Here is a 20,498-nt window from a genome sequence, read left to right on the forward strand (position 1 = left end):
TTTCTTCTTGTCCTTCATCATTACTTTTGTTTTCTCTCCGAGTATTTGACAAAGTCTTTGCCTAAACTTGCCCCCACAGCCATATCTCATTCCCCAGTGACTGCCTCCAACTCAGACTCACCCCACATAGATTCCAGCTGAAGTTTCACCCTTCCGGTCTCAAATCCACCCAGGATCACAGTTATTTCATACAACTGTTTTTGCCACATCCTGAGATCCTCACTCATTGCAATGTGCTGCCACATGCACGCTCTTGACTTCGCTATATTAGCATTACCTCACGCTGTCAAGATGGTGGTGGCAGAGTAGCAGTGCAGTGTGCGGGCTCCTCAGCCCAGGAGCCCGTAGCTCATCTGCTTTGTTCACTTTTACAATTTTTTTCTTTTTCTTTACCTGTTTCCAATTAATATAGCTAACATTAAAACATCAAAATTCATCTTACCTTCATTTAACGGCTTAACCAGTGACGGGGTGGCTTCCAGCCATTCGGGGTGGTGGTCTTTTCCCAGTGTGGTGGTCTCGGCCCCACAGAGTGGCAGTTTGGTCCCAGTATTGAGGTCTGATCGGCAGTCCGGTTTAATTTCTGATGAACACTTCCGGCCTAGTGTTCCGACAGCCCGGCACAGCATCTTTGTCCAAGTTGGCGGTCTTTTCCTGGTGGCATTTTCTTTGGCAGATGCTTTTGACCTGACGTTCTGACGGCTCGGCATGGCATTTCTCGTCCAGGGTTGCAGTCTTGTCCCAGTGGTGGTTTTCTTCAGAGAAGGCTTTCGGCTCAGTTTTCCGGTGGCCGGGAGTGTCAGTTTCATCCTGGCATTTGATGGTGTCATTCTGGCTGTGTTTCGTCTTTTGATCAACTTCCTCCAAAACCAGGAGTCGTTAAATGGGCTGCGATGAACTTTTGTCTTAAATTTACTTTTATTGTTACTTACGAATGTACTTTTGATTTTTGTCATTAACACAGTTGCCATGGTAAGGCGACTTGTAACACTTTTCATCGTATTTTTCTTGTAAAAGTACACATGACAATAAATTATAAATTCAGCTGTCCTGCTCCCCAGTTCCACTTTGTTTTCCGTTCGTTCAATATTCTAACAAGAAACCTTTTCTCTTCATTTCACACATTAAGGAACTCAAGATGTGACAACTCAGAAATACCCACATCCCTCTGGATTTTTCCTCCCCTCTGTCTCCATCTTTTCTCTTGACCCCACCACTTATCGGATATTTATTATCTGTTGACCTTCCACTCTATGCTGTACATTCTGTACTCAGTACAGGTCTTCGTTTTATCCATCTGTGGCCCCACCTCAATGAATTTTGGTTAAACATGACATTGAACTCATCTTGCATTGCCTCTGCCTCAGTAGTGATTGGAATGAGATTGGCCAGAAGGATCTCATTGAGTATGATTTTCCTGATTGGGGCTGTTAACTGGGCAAATCAGGGAGTTCTAGCTGACTAATATAAACAGGAGTGTCAGGGATTCTCCTCATTTTAAGGATTGGCTCTAAGCAAGTGGGTCAGAGTCCATGTACTATGCGCATGTAAATAAAGGGTGACTTGGTGATGAGATACTGGCCTCTGTGCCCCTTTCTTTAGACAGGAGTCCTCTTCCCCACCCCACAGACTCCTTCACCTGTCTGCAACACTTGCCTCTACCTGGACCCATCCCTCTGGCCTTTTATCTGCACTCAACTTGTTACGTTGATAGTTGTCATTGAACATCAGTCTTAATTTCTCTGCCCTCCTTACTCATTCAAATCTATCTCCTTCTGTACTGGCTGCACTCTCAGATCCAATCCTGTCGTCAAGCCTGCTGACAAAGATGATGCTGCTGTCGTCTGGCATAATGACCTCTACATTGTGCAGGCTGAGTGCCAGCTCTAAGACACCTCCTCCTATTTCCCCATGAACCATAACCCTACCATCAAGCATCAGGCCTTTATGTCCACGACTGTCACCGACTTCATCTCATCCGGGGATCTTTGCACGATAGCCTCCTAGCTCACAGTCCCCTAGCCCCTACAGCTCGCTTCCACCTTCTTCCCTAAATCCACAAACAGGACTGCCCAGGCAGACTCTTTGTTTCCGTCTGATCCTGCCATAGAACTTACTTCTTCCTGCTTGACTTTTTTTTTTCTCCCCTTGTCCAGTTCCTCCCCAATTATATCTATGATTTTTCTAAGACTCAGGATTTTCTGTTCACAGACGGCAGTCACCTCCTCTTCACCATGGACATGCAATCCCTTTGCACATTCATCCCCCATCAAGATGGTTTCAGGGTCCTCCACTTCTTCCTGGACAGAATGTCTGAACTGACCCCATCCACCCCCACCCTTTTCCATCTGGCTGAACTCAGGCTCACTTTGAACAACTTCTCCCTTAACTCCTCTCACTTTCTTCTGGTCAAAGGTGTGACCATGGTTACCTGCAAAGGCCCCAGTTACTCCTGTCTCTTTGTGAGGTACATGGAGCATTCCTCACTCACATCTCTTTCTCTGCCTTCGTTCTAAACTGGAAAAATTTATCAATTTTGCTTCCAATTTCCACCTTCTGCCCTGACCTTCACCTGGTTCATCTCTGACTCCTCCCTTTCCTTCCTCAACGTTTCTGTTTTCATTCTGAGGATAGGCTAGCCACCAATATCCATGACGAACCCAATGACTCCCACAGTTATCTCAACAATATATCATCACACCCCGCTTCCTGTAAGGATTCTATCCCATTCTCCTAGTTTCTCTGTCTCCATCACATATATTCTTAAATGTGGGTGGCAGGTCCTCAGAAATATTCATCTTTTTCCTCAATCGAGGATTCCCCACTACCATGGTCAACAGGGCCCTTAACCATGTGTGACCCATCTCCAACATTTCTGCCTTCACCTCTTCCCTTTCCTCCCACAATGATAGAATCACCCTGTCCTCATTTATCATCCCATCAGCCTCCATATCCAAAGGATGGTGAGCCGCCATTGCCATCACCTCCAATGGAATGCCATGACCAGGCACATATTCCCCTTGTCAGCATTCCACACGGACCATCCCCTCCAGGACATTCTGGTCAACTCCTCCTCCATTCCCCACACCTCCTCACACCCCAAGGAACTTCCCATGCAATCTCAGAAGGTGTAACTCCTGCCCATTCACCTCCACCTTCCTCAAGACCTAAGGCCCAGATGTACCTTCAAGGTGAAGCAGCGATTTACCTGTATTTCATTTGATCAAGTCTACTGTATTCACTGTTCACAGTGTGGTGTCCTTTATGTTGCAGAACACTTACATTCCTTCCACAAAAATAACCTCAAGCTTCCAGCTGCCTGCCATGTCGACACATGACTGCGTTCCCACACCAACATTTCTATTGCAGGCCTGCTGTAGTGTTCCATTGATCAAGCTTGAAGAACAATATCTCATTTTCTGCTTGGGGACACTGCAACCTCTGGGACTCAATATCAAGATTCAATAACTTTACAGCCTGATTCCATTTTCAATGTTTTTTTACTCACACCATTCTGGTCCTATGGTGACATGGGTTGCTTTTAAGCAGGCACCCATTCCGAGGCGTATATTATATGGGTTGCTTTCAGTTCAGCTCACCGTTTCTCTCCCACTCTTGTGTTTATTATCACTTATTCAGCTTTTGTTCAGTCCTAGCCTGCTTATTATCCTGATCCATTGTCTCCTCGTTTACTTACCTCTTTCATATCTTTCTCTCTATGGGCTTCATCTTCACCTCCCTCCTTTCCCCACCTCCCCAACTTTGTCCAGCATAAATACCACTTTTTCTGTGCTCCTAACTGCTCAGATGAAGAGTCACTGGACTTGAAACAACATCTCTGCTTTCTTCCCACAGATGCTGCCACACCTGTTCAGTTTTGCCTGCAATTCCTGTTTTGGTTTCAGACTTCCAACATCTGCAGTTCTATGTTTTATTTAAGATGGTTGTGATTGTTGGATGTCAACCATCTCAGCTCCAGGACATCTTTGCAAGAGTTCCTCGGGTAGTGTCCTAGGCACAACGATCTCCAGCTGCTGCATCAATGGCATTTCCTTGATGATATGGTCCAAAGTGAGGATGTTCACAAAAGACTGCAGAATGTTCAACACTGTTCAAAACTCCTCAGAAACTAAAGTATTTCATGTCCTAATACAGTAATCCCCAGACAATATCCAGGCTTGAGCTGAAAATGTCAGGCAATGACAAGTCCAAATAAAAGACAATCTAACCATCACCATCACTAATTCCCACCATATTAACATTCTGGGGGTCACCATTGATCAGAAACTGGATTGGTCAAGCCATATAAATACAGTAACAAGAGCAAGTCAAAGGCGAGGAATCTTGCAGTGATTAACTCACCTCTTGGTCTGTCCAGTATTTGCAATGCACAAGTCAGGAGTGTGATAGGATATTTTCCATTTGAGGGTGGGAGATAGTGACATTTATCACTAGCTAATTCAAATCCCATCATTCAGTTGCTGGAATTATAAAAGGTTTCATGTACTTCACTGCCAGGCACTTTAGTAGCTTTCTTTGGGTAAGCAAAAATGTTCTGGGGACCCGGGTTTGAATCCCACCACGGCAGGTGATAAAATTTGAATTCAATAAATATCTGGAATTAAGAGTCTAATGATGACCATGAATCCAGTGTTGATTGTCAGGAAAAACCCATCTAGTTCACTAATGTCCTTTAGGGAAGGAAACTGCCATCCTTTCCTGGTCTGGCCTACATGTAACTCCAGACCCACAGAAATGTGGTTGACTCTTAACTGCCCACTGGGCAATTAGGAATAGGCAATAAATGCTGCCTGGCCAGCGATGCCCTCATCCCATGAATAAAAAGTGCCAGTTCAAACAAAATACAAAGGACTGTGTGGTGTTTCATTTATAGCAAGCAGGTAGGAAGGTGAAAGTATGTTGGACTTTATTGCAGCAGCATTTGAGTACAGGAGCAAGCATATTTTACTTTATCTCTACATATTGAGCTTTGGTGAAATCACGCCTGATCATGTTATTGTGTGCAATTCTGGTCCCTAATTTTAGATGTATTTGCCATAGGGTGAGTGCAGTGAATGTTCACCAGGATTATTCCTACAATGCCAGCATTATTGAGGACAGATTGAATCAACTAAACCTGTGTTCACTGGATAATAAATGAGATGGTATAAATTAAATAAATGAGAGGGTATCTCATTGAAATATGCAATGTTCTGACATGGCTAAACATACTGGATGCAGGGATTATTTACCCATCTGCAGGGTCCTGAATGGTCAACGTCTCTGGGGTAGGCCAGTTAGGTCTGAGATGAGGAGAAATTTCCTCACTAAAAAGATGGTGAACTAGTGAAATTCTCTACCACATGTGGCAGTGGATGTCAACTTGATGATTTTAAGAAAGAAACTGATAGATTTTTAGATGCTGAAGGTGTCAAAAGTTATGGTGAGAGAGTGGATAAATGGTGTTGAAGGATGTCATATTGCACTAAATGGCACAGCAGGTTTGATAGGCTGAATACTCGTGCTCCTATTTTCTATTTTTTTTGCTTGCCTGGAGAAGTACAGGTCTAACAAACTCAAGAAACTCAAAACCATCCAGGGCAAAACAGGGATAGTAGGAACTGCAGATGCTGGAGAATCCGAGACAACAAGGTGCAGAGCTGGATGAACACAGCAGGCTAAGCAGCATCATAGGAGCAGAAAGGCTGACGTTTCGGGCCTGTGATCAACACTCAAAACATCACCTTAAACATTCACTTCCTCCATCACTAGCATCAAGTAATTGCAATGTCTGCCAATATACAAGGTGGACTTCAACAATTTGTTGAAGGTCCATCAACAGCACTTTTCAACAACCTTTAACAAACAGAAGAACAAGGACATCAGACACAACGAACACCACAACCTGTATGTTCTCCCCCAAGTCTCACATCATCCCGACTTGATACCAACTGTTCCTTCAATACTGGGTCTCACTCCCAAACAGCACTGTTGATGTACCTACACCACGTTGACTGTAGTGATTCAATAAGGTAGTTCACCAACCACCCGGGCATTTAGGAATTGTCAAAAAATGACGGCACAGTTCAAAAGCGAATAAAAATGTCAACAACTGAAGCCCATCTCTTAGATAGAAACAGGCATTAATTGAAAATGTGACATTTTGTTCAAAGAAGACTACCAACACCAAACACCATCACCTCAAGCCAAACTCTATTCCAAACACCACGCTGTTGTGCTTCTTCTTCCTGTCCATCTGAGGCGCTGCTTTTGCAGTTGAAGTGAAAAGTGCATTCTTTGGAACCAATTAGAACGGCCGGCGACGCAGCAAAGATGCTGAACAGACCAATTGCGATGTGAAATTGGGAGGCGAGGTTGTTGATTGACTGATGGACCCACCAATAGACGGGCGCAGGCTGCTGGTATCCAATCAGCGGGGGTTATTTTGAAATAGTTCACATGATGTTGGTTTGAAACGGTCGGGCGCGCGGATAGGGTTTTAGCTGTACTGTGGCAAAAGGTAGAGCTGTGGAAGAAGATCCAGATTCCTCACACTAGCAGAGGAATAGCTTGACCCAATTCTTGAAAGACGTTCAAATTCTAGTCTTCCTCACAGTTCGGTACAGAGATATTCCGCTCTTCCCCTCTCCACCCACCGGTACAGACACATTTCTGTTTTCGCACCGTAACGGAGTTCGGTACAGAGGCACCCGGACTCGCCCGCTATCCCAGCTGAGTGGTACCAAAACCTCTTGCACTCTGTTATTCGGAACCAGCGGCTGATCGAAAGGATTTTCCGTTTGAAAAGTGGGGGAACGGGACGCATATTGGCTGAAAATGCGACCAGGTGGTGAGTTTCATCATTAGTTGAAATTTAGCCATAGCTGCGTGTGTATCGGACGATCTATGACCAAGAAGGGGATTGGTAACGAGTAGGGGGACTTTGGCCTCCGTCTTTTGAGGAGGTGCAAAGGATGTTCTGCCCCGGGGTGTTGTGGCAATAGGTGCTGTATCCCCACGAGAGTCGAATGCCCTGCTTCCACACTGTAGGATGCTATTCTATGAGGATGTGGAAGAAAGGGTCTCTGAGCCCGAGGATGGTGGGAGAGAGAAGGGAGGAAACACTTTGAGGTACTGGGTGGAGAAAGATTGGAAGAGACGTTCTCGAGCCCTTTTTTTTTCGTTGGGGGAGGGGGAGATAGTGGGGCATTTAGTGCTGAGCAAGGGAATATTTTTCACTCGACTGATGTGTTTAGAGTTCTCTACTTGAGACGGCTAAGAGGCCCAGACATTGAATGTATTCAGTATTGCGATTGATATCTTTATAGATGTTAAAGATGTCAAGGGATATTAGGACAGGTGTGGGCAAGTGATGTCGAGGTATAAAATCAGTCATGATCTAGTAAAAGATGGCCTAATCATAGTTCCTATGACTACAATGTCTATTAGGGAAGATACTCTGCCATCTAAATCAGGGTGCCTGAAGGGCAAGGGTGAGTTTACTTTGAGTTGACTGGAGTTGAGGGTAGATTCTGCATATTATGATTTGGTTGGATTTGGGTAATTATTGTGGTTCTTTGTGGATCGTAATGTTGAGTGAGCTTCTAAAAAAGAAACTAGTTCTAGATGGATTGGGAGTTTCCCTGATTTGCTTGTTGCCAAAACCACCCATTCTGATCAAATGGGCAGTAGTCACCTGTCTAAGTTTTATGCAGTAGTTATCTGATGTTCGGAAAACATGTTTGTTTTATCTTGGATTGGGGAAGCATGAGGTGTTTCAGTATCCCAGGGAAACAGCTGCAAATCGTCTGGTTTGTACTATCCTGAGGATGTACTTGAAAAACAGTTGAATTGCAAATGTTTACTATCCAAGTTAAGAGATAACAAAGGTGTAGAGCTGGATGAACACAGCAGGCCAAGCAGCATCAGAGGAGCAGGAAAGCTGACGTTTCGGGCCTAGACCCTCCTTCAGAAATGGGGGAGGGGAAGGGGATTCTGAAATAAATAGGGAGAGAGGGGGAGGCGGATAGAAGATGGATAGAGGAGAAGATAGGTGGAGAGGAAACAGACAGGTCGAAGAGGCGGGGTTGGAGCCAGTAAAGGTGAGTGTAGGTGGGGAGTTAGGGAGGGGATAGGTCAGTCCAGGGAGGGCGGACAGGTCAAGGAGGTGGGGATGAGGCTGGTAGGTAGGAGATGGGGGTGGGGCTTGAGGTGGGCGGAGTGGATAGGTGGGAAGAAGGACAGATTAGGGAGGCAGGGATGAGTTGTTTTGGGATGCGGTCGGGGGAAGGGAGATTTTGAATGCAACCCTCTTTACTATCCAAGTGTTCTATCTGAGTAGGTTGGATATATACTGGTGGGAAACTGATTCCTTTACTACAGAGTAGTGAGTTTTGGTATAACGTTTTCTGTGTGTTTGCATCGGGCCTGCGTCATGCAAAAGAACAAAACTCCTCTAGTCTATAATTTTCTATATTGATTCTTGAATGAATTGAGGGCTTGCATTTTTAATCTGGCAAATGTGGATTTGGTGTTCTTCCTGCAAAGCTCAGTACAAGGCTGGGATGAGTACCTGGAAATTGGCAAAGAACCTTGTATAAGTACGATACTAAATGTTTCTTGCATCACTCTGATTTTACCCAAGCCACAGGAGGATGGGTTCATCACTTTAAGGACTATTAGGGATGGGGAATAATGCTCACATGCCATGAATGAATCAAGATTATCAGATGTGAGGTGGGTAGATTTATTGCATGCATGGGGTTTGTGTTCATTCCTCCATACCTGTATTTGATGTACGTTGTCTTGGTTACTGTACATCCTTTAGTAAACTAGAAAATGGAATAGGTGTATACTATGGATGTGGATGCAAATATACCATCTGTGTGAGTGTTGCCATTTTTGAATGTTGAGAGAGGAGTTGGGGGGTGGGGGGGCAACCTTTCCTTTCTTTATTTTTTCGTCGAGACAATACTGGTAAGGTGTGTCAAAGTTTGGAGCACGACCATCTCACTTGGATGATTGTAAACATGACTACATCTGGTATGGAGTCTGGCACATGCCCTCGTGTCTTGTGCTTCACAGGATGTGTTCATTGCTGGTTGTGGGGTCCTTGCATTATTTATGTATTAATAAGATCTACTGACAGAACAAAGGGTCATAAAACATGCTGTTAGTTCCTCTTAGTCACAGTCACGGAAACAGATCCTTTAGTCCAACTCATCCATGCTGACCAAGATTTCCAAACTAAACTAGTCTTTGCTTGCGTTTGGCCCGTATCCCTCAAACTTTCCTATTCACATACTTATCCAAATGTCTCTTAAATGTTGTAACTGCACCTGCCTCTACCACTCTGGTAGTTCATTCCACATAGGATCCACTCTCTGTGGGGGAAAATGTTGCCCCCCAGGTCTCTTTTTAAATCTTTTCCCCCTCGCCTGAAAAGTATGTCCTCTAGTTTTGAACTCCCCCACCCTAGGAAAAGGGCTTTTGCTATTCACCTTATCTGTACCCCTCATGATTTTATAAACTCCTTTAAGGTCACCCCTTAACCTCCTCTTCTCCAGGGGAAATATGTCCCAGCAGCTCCTTATAACTCAAACCGTCCAGTGCTGGTACCATTCTTGTAAGTCTTTTCTGCACAGTCTTCAATTTAATAATATCCTTCCTATAGCAGTGCGACCAGAGCTGTAGACAGTATGCCGAAAGTGGCCTCATCAAATGCAACATGACGTCCTATACTCTGGTCTGAGCAATGAAGGCAAATGTGCCAAACATCATCTTTATCACCCTGCCTGTGATGCAACTTTCAAAGAACTATGTACCTGAACCCCTAGGGGTCTCTATTCAACAACACTACCCAGGGCCCTACCATTAACTGTATAAGTCCTGCCCTTGTTTGTCTTGCCAAAAAGCAACAGCTTGCATTTATCCAAATTAAACTCCATCTGCCACTCGTTAGCCCACTGGCCCAATTGATCGAGATCCTTTTTGCAAGTTTAGATGACCTTCTTCACTGTCCACTATACCACTAATTTTGATGTTATCCACAAACTTACAAAACCATATTTCCCAAATTCTCATCCAAATCATTTGTACAAATGACAAACTGTAGTGGACTCGGCACTGATCCCTGCACAACACTGCTAGTCATGGGCCTCCAGTCCAAAAACAACTCTCCTCCACCACCCTCTGTCTCCTACCGTCAACCCAATTTTGTATCCAATTGGCAAGCTCGCCCGGAGTGTCATGTGATCTTCAATAGGGGAAATCAATCAAGTTGTCTAACAGTGTTTTGAGAGAAGGAAACTTTTTTTACTTTATTTATTCATTCACGGGATGAGGGCGTCACTGGCTAAGCAGCATTTATTGCCTGTCCCTAATAGCCCAGAGGGCAGTTCAGAGTCAACCACATTGCTGTGGGTCTGGAGTCACATGTAGGCCAGACCAGGTAAGGATGGCAGTTTCCTTCCCTAAAGGACAATCGTTAACCAGATGGGTTTTTCCAACAATCAACAATGGATTCCCCAAGCAAATCTGGATAATATGTTATAAATTTGATTTGAAGCATTATGTTTCTACATATCAGATATTGATGACCCAAGGCAATCATAGATCATAGAAACCCCACAGTGTGGAAACAGGCCCTTTGGCCCAACAAGTCCACACCGACCCCCAGAGCATCCCATCCCCCTGTAACCCACCTAATCTACATATCCCTGAACATTACAGGCAATTTAGTATGGCCAATCCACCTGGCCTGCACATCTTTGGACTTTTTCAGTCCTATGGCAGATCAATCGATAGCCAAATGGATGTTGAGTGCCTCTTGTACTACAGTTGCATACGTTTTGGTGGTGGTTATAGTGTCAAACTTTATGCCTTATTTTAGAAAGTCTTGTATTGCTGTACCGAAGCTAAACTTGCAGAAGGAACTCTGGTGGAAGCATGGATGTGGAATTATGTGTCAAGAAGTCTACAGATAGGCATTTTCTGGGACTGAGATTTTGCATTTCTGCTAACTGCTTTTTATTTGTTTTGCTAAGCATGTAATTTTCCCTATGCCTACAGTTAGACTGTTCCTGAGATGCAAAAAATCCAATTTTCAGAATTCTGGAAAATCCTGGTAGCAAAAAGGCAGCAAAACACTCTTGAATTTTTACTGATCCAGATTTGTTGTACTGTTCTTTTGTCACACAATGGGTATGGAACAATAATGGCTTAAGCAAAATCTTGATCAAATTGTTTTAACTGTTTTACTTTCAGTATTGCATTGTAAATGCACAAAATGTTTCTCACTGCACACGAAACAGAAAATTAAGAAACGTTCACCTGTCTTGACGCTGCTCAGTCTTCCTGATGATGTTCTGCTTTATGTATTGGAATGCCTTCCTGCTCAAGATATTCTGCATTTCAGAGCGGTGAGTGAGTTGTCGTTGTATATGTACTGGGGCAAGATTGGAGATAAATTATCACGAAAGTAACAAATTTCACAATCCTATAATTGTATTATCTGTGCTGCGCATCTTATTAAATTTTTTACTGCAACTTGTTCCATGCAGCTGGTGTTATTTTACTATTTTAGGTCAGCACTACTCGTATCTTGCAAACAAAACATTTATAGTTGTCATGACTAAACATTTGCATTATTCACTAGATGACTGACAAATTTGGCTGAATTCCTTTCTTAGTGTACTGCTAACATTGAATAGCCTGGTTCAGTTTTGAAGTTGATGCAAACTGGACAAATGAGTACTGCAAAGCATTGGTGGCATGTCCTCAAAGTAGTTGCATACTTACGTTGTTGACTCGATTTCAAAACATTTTAACTGTAGAGACTGATTATGAATAATATCTTCAGGGAAAAGGAACCTGTATTGGAAATAAAGTGAGCTGCAGGGCCCAAATGTGTGCGAAGTGGGTTGCAGATTTTTTTTCCCTTGTTTTTTAAATACAGAGTATTCAAGATTGTTCAGTGTTGATGCCTTATACTCTATCTTTCAGGTGCACTCTCATTTCCGATCCCTCATAGATAGTCACTCTAGTGTTTGGGCCCATGCAAACTTTCAGGAGATCTGGCCATCTCCAGTAAATCGGTGGCTGTTTGAAAGGTACGGTAAGATGCATTGCTGTTTCTTGTAGTCTAATTTTCAGAGCATCAGCTAACCTTAGTTTGTTTGCTTGTTAGTGTCCTGTAGGGATGTAGGTGCCATCAGTGTAATTATTTCATTTGTACTTTCATTTTGTTGTAACAGTTAATTGTCACCAATGCTGCTCATGTTATGCAAGCTATCTAGCATATTTGTGCAATAATCTCCTTTTCCTGGTAGGGATGTACAGAACTTGCCACGTCTACTGTGGTAGAAAAAAGACCGCTTATTACTCTACAGAGAAGAGATTCATGTCTTAAGCAGTGTTTTTTGCATGATAGCAACTGTATGCAAGCTGCATTAATGATTTGCCTCTGTAATGATGTCTAGGAGGAAGACCCAGATTGTATGGCTTACGCCTCTCAGCAAGTCTATATGATATCATCCTGGTGTGTGGTGCATAAGGAATCAAACCTTTTTAGGTCCTTGTACAGCATCTCACCATCTCTGCCCCTGCCCCCATATGCTTGCATTTCCATTTAAGAATTTTCCACATTATGTATCAAGTTATGTTTGGCTCTGTCTCATTCCTCTAACTTTCAGACTTCACAAATTCTGGCAGTTTGAAGCTTTCGCTGTTCTCCATCAAACTGACCTCTATGAACTTGGAAGACTGGTAGGTCTTTGGGTTGAAGGCTATTGGCTCCTGTTTAAGGACTGAAGGTGCTTGTAAATGGGAAACCCAATTATCTCTTGGATTTCCCCTCAGCAGGAAAAATTTGCCTGCACAAACAGGCAATTGCAATGTGTGGAGGTTCTTTAAATCCCATGAATTTCCCTCAAAAGATTACTGCCCTGTTGAATCGAGCATTTTTTTTTTAAAAGAAATGTCCTGGATCTGCAGTCCATGCAAGTTTCTCTTTCATGCTATCCATGCTGTCTAAATAGGCAATTTCTTGTTGACTGTGTCCTGAATCTACAGACATCGGGCCTCCTGTCTCAGTCATGGCTTTCACGTAGTTGTATACACTGCGTTAGCTCGGGACTGGAAAATAACTTGCTGTTGGACCCGGTGTTCCACCCCAGGTAGGTACCAACACATAATAGATTCAGGAAAGGCGTTCTGCTTTGACAGTTTGAGGAACTAAGCATTGAATTAATAAGAAACTTCACTTATAATCTCTGGATTGTGACCTGACCTGCATGCAAATCACCATAGGGCACAAAAAATTAAAAAGATGAAATGTGGGCCGCAGTCTGTTGGGCGCTGGCACCAGTATTGGTGAAAATGAGGTCTGTACCTGTTGAATAGTCTATAGCTGAAGCATGCTGGGGCCAGTGTTCAAGTGAGCTAGATAATTTAGGAAGTAGAGAGGGTTTTAAAGTTAAATACTAGGCAAAGAAATGTGGGATGAGGTGGTATGTCAAAGAGTAGAGCCAATGTAAGAGTGTAAGAAAGATGGGAAATGAGGGTCATGGAAAGACAGGAAAGGACAGAAAGGAAAACGCAATAACAATTAAGAGAAGATGTTACAAAAATAGCAACAAGACAAAACTAAATGCTCTTAAAACTAAATCTGAAATGAAAAGTATACTGAAAAACACAACAGGTCTGATAGCATCTATAGAGAGAAAATAGTTGATGTTTTGAGTCCAGTGACCCTTAAGAATGTACCTGTGTGTAGAATTTTTAACAAAGTAAACAAATTGATAACTTATATTGAAGGAAGTAAAGAGAATATCATGGCAATTTTAGATACATGGCTGCAGGATGACCAAGATTGGGTCCTGAGTATTGACTTGTATTACACTGAGAATAAGCCAGCTAAAGGTGGCAGAATAGCATTGTTGATCAAGAATGGGACTTTACAGTAATTGGAGGTGATTTTGATTCAGGAGATCAAAATGTACATTTTGGTTTGGATGGAGATAGGGGAAAGAATTCACTCGTGGGAACAGTCTACAGGCTGCCTAACAATAACAACAATGTTGGACAAAGAATATTTAAATATTGGATAAAAAGTAATAGTAATTTATTGTTACATGTATTTACGGAAATACAGTTAACTGTGCATAAGTTGCCATAAGCTGGTGTCCTGTTAATGTTATAAAGCAGAGGTTGAACCCCCCCCCCCCCCCGCCTTCCCCGCGAACTAAAATCGAAACACCCAAAGAGGAATGTCTTGCCCCCATAATCTGTAAAAGGAGTGAGAAGTGGGGTAACCTGCTTTTCAGCAACTTGTAGTGGTTAAATAAAATAAATCCCTGACACTCACTTTAAAATCAACAAGTAACAACAGTTCATTTATCTAACTCAAACAATGAACAAATTAACTAAACTATTAACAAACTGAATAAATCCCTTATAATTAATAACTATTCCCAAATAAAGCAAGTTTCTAGTAGAATGCTGTTCCAATAAATAGAAGTCCCACTTGTATAAAGAAAAATTTAGTCTCTTGAAATTGCAGCCAAGTTACAGGTCTTCTGGAATGTTCTGTGCCTTCTCCATCGATTCTTCTGTCAATAGTATTAGCTAGTTGTGCCATTGGAACCGTCAGTATTTAGATGGTGCTTCCTCTAAGTCATAGAGGAGGCTGTGACAGCTGGTGATTTTCTCTTGAGAGCTGAGGGCCATTAGCTTTGGCAGATAGCAGCTAGCTTGAGGGCTCTATCATTTTTTAAAGGGACATGGAATGCTTTCCCCCCGCCTAGCATTTTACAGTCACCAATTCTAAATTCCTGCCTCCCAATCCACAAGTTCTGTACCCAACTTCGCAACATTAATTACATAAATTCTTTTTTTTAAAAAAACCCATAAATCATAGGGCAGCACAGTGGCTCAGTGGTTAGCACTGCTGCCTTACAATACAAGGGACCTGGGTTCGATTACACCCTTAGGTGACTGTGCAAATTCTGTGCAGACATTCTCCCTGTGTCTGAGTGGGTTTCCTCCCACAGTCCAAAGATGTGCAGGTTAGATGGTTGGCCATGCTAAATTGGCCACAGTCCAGGGATTGAAAAGCTTAACATATATGAGGAGTGTTTGAGGACTCTGGGTCTGTACTCAATGGAATTTAAAAGGATGAGGGGAGATCTAATTGAAACTTACAGAATACTGAATGGCCTGGACAGAGTGGATGGTGGGAAGATGTTTCCATTGGTAGAAGAGACTTGGACCCGAGGGCATGGCCTTAGAGTAAAGGGAAGACCTTTTAGAAATGAGATAAGGAGAAACTTCTTCAGCCAGAGAGTGGTGAATCTATGCTTCAGAAGGCTGTGAAGGCCAGGGCATTGCGTATATTTAAGACAGCGATTAAAAAGGTTCCTGATTGTCCAGGGGAACAACAGTTATGGGGAGAAAGCTGGAGAATAGGGTTGAGAAACTTATCAGCTATGATTTGTATGGTGGAGCAGACTTGAATGGTCTAATTTCTGCTCCTATATCTTATGGACGTGCAAGCTAGGTGGGTTAGCCATGGAAGTGCAGGTCTACAGGGATAGCGGAGAGGGGTGGGTCCGAGAGGGATGCTGTTCGGAGGGTTCATGTGACTCAAAGGGCTGAATGGCCTCCTATCACACTGTCGGGATTTTATAGAAAGTTGGGACAAATTTCATTTTTTGTTCCATACTTAGCTTCTTGATTTACATTGGTAGATTCTAGAGTCCTGAAATAAAAACAAAATGCTATTTGACTTCAATATAATTCCTCATCAAAATAACTTGAAACATTAACTCTCTCCTCTCTGTGTCTCCGCCCTGTTACTTCTGTCTTTCCTTAAATATTTGTTGCTTGTGCTATTGGGATGGTAATCATGAGTGAATTTATTTTTACACACAAACTGAAAAATCAGATTGACAGAGGGTAACTCCCAGAATGCTTGAGAGTTTCTTCAAACAGCACATACTAGAACCAATCGGAGAACAGGTTATGTCAGTTTGGTATTATGTAATATGACTGGACTAATGACTGGAGTAGTAACCACAATATGGCTAAATTTCACATCCAGCTTGAAAGGGAGAAGATTGATTTGAAGACTAATATTTCAAATTTAAATAATGTCAGCTACATGAGCTTGAAAGCTGAGGTGAACTGGTATCCAAGGCTGAGGGTTAGCTCAACAGAGGTGTGGTGATAGGCGTTTAGGGGATATTTCAGAATAAGTACATTTCTACTGTAAATCTAAAGCAAGGACCCATCATGCTTTTTAAAGATTTAAAAAAAAAAGTTGGGGCAAGTATCAAACTTAGGAAAGTGTGTGACTGCACAAAGATGAGTGGCAGGTAAGATAGTTAGTTAGAACATAAAATCAGAAGAAGTTAACATGAATGGAAGCGAGTTAGAAATGTTTTTTTAAAAAAACGAGTCTCTGCAAGTCTTAAAAAAGGAAATGACTAAGTGAAGTTAATAGATAATAAGGAAATGGTGGATGAAGTATATTATTATCAAATATTCTGCTCTGAATTCACTGTAGAGCAGGGATAAGGAGCCACCTTCGTATTGGGTCAGTGACACATTGTCGAAATCAATTGAAAGCCATGCACATGTTCTGTTAATCTGGAATACATACAGCCCTTTGCCAGAGAAAGCTTTGAAAAGAACTGCTCAGCGGAATGTAGTCCTGAACAGTGGTGCAATTCAGTATGTCTTCTCAATTTACTGAAGTAAATTTGTGCTCTTCCTGTCCTGCTTCTTTGCAGGTTTTTGTCCCTGAAGTGTAGGAAAATCCAGTGTTGCCCTTTTTCAGCTTCACTTGCCACAGCTTGAATTTGGCTTCATATGACTGCAAATTTGCAAGAAAAGAAAGAAACTGCTCTTACAATTTGACATTAATAATGAGCAATGATATGTACTATGTAATACTGATCATGAATGCCAAGTCGTACAGCCACTTGGGCTCATTCAACTTGGCCGTGAGTTTTTCTCTTTGTCCCATAAATTTTTTTTGCTTCATTCCTCAAAACTGCATTAGCATACACCCCTGCCTAAGCTTTATCGCTTCGCAATAGTAAGCTAAATCATTATACTGATTCAAGGTCTTAACAGAAACCCTTTAAACTGGTGGATGTTTAAAGATTTACCTTTTAATAAAGTTAATTCTTGATACTGCTTTTGACATTACATTGTTCGGCAACAGGACTGTGCATACAGATTCTTAATGTATGAAGCAGTGGCATACATCAACTCATTCGGAGCAAAGTTGAGGTGGTCCATTTCCTTAACTAGAGCAACTAAACCATTCTGAGATTTGCTGTGGATAAAGCACCATCATAGTAAGACCAATTAATATTTCAAATTATCGCAGAAGTCTGAGAATTGCTGACTGAACCAACCCAAAAATATCTTCCCCATGCATTGCTGCTCAAGAAAACAAATTCTCCCTAAACTCAATTTGTTGTGATTCCGTGCATGAAGACAGCCAATTGGCCTATGTTTGTTTCTGACATGATAATAGCCAGAGTAGAATTTGAAATTAGCTGCGAATCTTTCTGACTTTTCATCGTCCTGAACCATTCACATTAATCTGATGTGATGCAGTCTGAGAAATAAGCTCATACTCTGAAATAATGTAAGCTTTTGTTTTACTGAAATCAGAAGGGGCTGTGGTCCTAATGATACACATCTTTGCAAACTTTTTCCTCTGAATAAAGCCAAAGGTTTTTGTGATCAGTCTGCTAATCATATGCTTTGAGCTATAATGTTGTTTTACTTTGGGTTTTTTAATGATGGAAACTGCTTCTCCAGAAATCAGACAAGTGGGCTTTTTTTTGCCTCCACAAAAAGAGCAATTATCCATGTCTCACTTAACAAAAAGTCTTCACACCTACATTTCTTCTTTTTATTCGCAGTGGCAAATTCTGTGGTCATTCTATGGTAGGCTTTCAACATAGATCACTTCTGTGCCTTTTAGATTGTTGTCCTCCACAGGCTACTGCCACAATTGTTTTTGGCAGTGGATTTTGGGCTGGTCTCCAATGTGGGTAAATAAATCAAATATAAGTTGTAAGGGGACAAAATCCTGGCAGATGGTGTACAGTGTGAGAAGTGGTGATGTTGATCACTGTGGCGGGAAGAGTGAAAGAAGAGCATCACGGAGAATGATAGATGCAGAAGGATTTGGATGTACTCGTGTATGAGTCGCAGTACGTTGATATGTAGGTTCAGATATGTAATGAAACTAATAAGACGCTATTCTTTTATTATGTGAAGAATTGAGCTTAAAAGTAAGGATGTTATGTCAGGGCATTGGTGAGACCGCATCTTGAGCACCATGTGCAGTGTCGGTCCTTATTTAAGGAAGGATGTGAATGCATTGGAGGCATTCAGAAGTTTACTGGATTATACCTGGAATGAGTGGGTTGTCCTATGACAATATGTTGCATGGGCTGGATTTATTTCCAGGGCAATTAGAGTAAGGGTTAATTTGCTTGAAATGTCGAGGCTATTCAGGACCCTGTACAAGGTGCATGTGGAAAGGATATTTCCTCTTGTGGGTGAATCCAGAACTAGACAGCTTTTTTTTTTCTAAAACGCATTGGGCATCTCCCTTTTAGGATAGATGAGGAATTTTTGAGGGTTGTGACTTTGATTGGATTTATTGTAGTCACGTGTACCAATGTACAGTGTACTGTTTGCGAACAGTACAGGCAGATCATAATAAACAAAGACATACGGATCATAGGGTGCTTAGACAGAAAGGGGCATACGGGTTACGCTGCACGGGAGGTGCACAAAGCAAGATGAACGTTATTTAAAGTTAGAGTCCATTCATCAGTCTAATAAGAGCAGTGAAGAAGCTGAACTTGAACCTGTTGGTGCATGTGGTGAAGCTTCTGTTTCTTCGGCCTGATGGAAGAGGTTGTAAGAGAGCATTACTAGGTTGGCAGGGGGCTTTGGTGATGGCAGCCTTTCCGCAGCAGTGAGAAGTGCAAATGGAGTCCACGAATTGAAGGTTGGCTTCTGTAATGGTCTGGGCTGTGCACGCAACCTTCTGTAGTTTCTTCTGGTCCTGGGCAGAGCATTTGCTGTACCAGGCCGTTATGTGCCTGGATAGTATGCTTTCTATGGTGCATCTGTAAAAGTTGATGAGTGTCCTAATGGACATGCTGAATTTCCTAAGCCTGCTGAGGAAGAAGAGGTGGTGTTGTGCTGCCTTAATCGTCGCATCTACGTGGGAAGTCCAAGACATGTTGATGGCTATCGTCACTTCTAGGAACTTGACACTCTCTGCCCTCTCAACCTCCACTCCATTGATGTAGGTGGGGACGTGTTCTCATCCTTTCTTAAGTCAATAATCAGTTATTCTGCCGATTATTGAGAGAGGTTGTTATCATTGCACCACGACACCAAGCCCTTTCTCTCTTCTTCTGACACATTTGTTTTTTGATAACTGTCCTACCATGGTGTCATCCGCAAACTTTTGTAGATGGCATTTGTTCAGAATTTGCACAGTCGTGGGAGTACAGTAGGGGACTGAGAATGCATCCTTTAGGGGTCTCCAGTGTTGTGGGTTATTGTGGAGGAGGTGCAGTTGTCTATCTTCACTGCAGTCTGTGGGTCAGGAAGCTGAGGATCCAGTTGCAGACAGTGGGGCTGAGACCTGGGTCTCCGAGTTTTGAGATCGGTCTGGAGGGGCTTATGGTATTGAAGGCGGAGCTGTAGTTGATGAGTAGCTGTCCTTGTTGTCCAGATGTTCCAGGGATGAGTGTAGGGAAATGGCATCCACTGTGGACCTGTTACATTGGTAGGCAAATTGCAGGCAATCAGGGCAGGCTGGGAGATTTGAGTCAATGTGGGCTGTGATCAGCCTTTTGAAACATTTTCATGATGATGGAGGTCAGAGCCACTGGGCAATAGTCATTAAGGCATGTTGCGTGTGCTTTATTTGGTACTGGGATGATGACGGTCGTCTTGAAGCAAATAGGGATGTCAGTAAATACCTCCGCCAGCTGGTTTACACAGGATTGAAGTGCATTGCCGGTGACTCTATCCAGGCCCGCTGCTTTCCTTGGTTTGACTTTCAGGAAGACTGATCTGACGTCTGCAGCGGTGATGGAGGGAACAGGTGTGTCCGGGGCTGTTGGGGCAGTTGACAATGCATTGCTGGCATTCTACTCAAATCGAGCATGGAAAGCATTGAGTGTATCAGGGCGGGATGTGTTTTTGTCTGCTATCTTTGTGCTTCATTTTGTATCATGTTATGTTGTTTAGGCCATACCACAACCGTATGGTTGGTTTGGGCCTCTAACTTGGTCTGGTGCTGTCTCTTGGTATCTCTGGCTTTGTGACTGCCATATCTGGATTTTCTATATAGGTCTGAGTCCTTTGACTTGAATGCTGCATGCCTGGCCTTCAGCTGGCAGTGGATTTCCTGGTTCTTCCAAGGTTTCCTGTTGGGGAACACCTGG

The 20,498-nt window shown here is 42.7% G+C and overlaps 1 protein-coding gene across 2 annotated transcripts in view; it reads left to right on the forward strand.

The window, feature by feature from the left end:
* The first annotated feature begins 6,494 nt into the window (after positions 1-6,494).
* The window catches only part of ccnf (cyclin F), a 52,659-nt gene continuing 38,655 nt past the window's right edge, over positions 6,495-20,498 (forward strand). For both annotated transcript variants that reach the window (XM_020535854.2, XM_048609947.1), the window contains exons 1-3: positions 6,495-6,850; positions 11,266-11,420; positions 12,004-12,110. In XM_020535854.2, the coding sequence (XP_020391443.1) occupies positions 6,838-6,850; positions 11,266-11,420; positions 12,004-12,110 (275 nt within the window). In that variant the 5' untranslated portion in view covers positions 6,495-6,837. The remainder of the gene's footprint in view (positions 6,851-11,265; positions 11,421-12,003; positions 12,111-20,498) is intronic.

Source organism: Rhincodon typus, chromosome 21 (genome assembly GCF_021869965.1).
Source record: "Rhincodon typus isolate 14 chromosome 21, sRhiTyp1.1, whole genome shotgun sequence".
In the NCBI taxonomy this organism is placed as follows: domain Eukaryota; kingdom Metazoa; phylum Chordata; class Chondrichthyes; order Orectolobiformes; family Rhincodontidae; genus Rhincodon; species Rhincodon typus.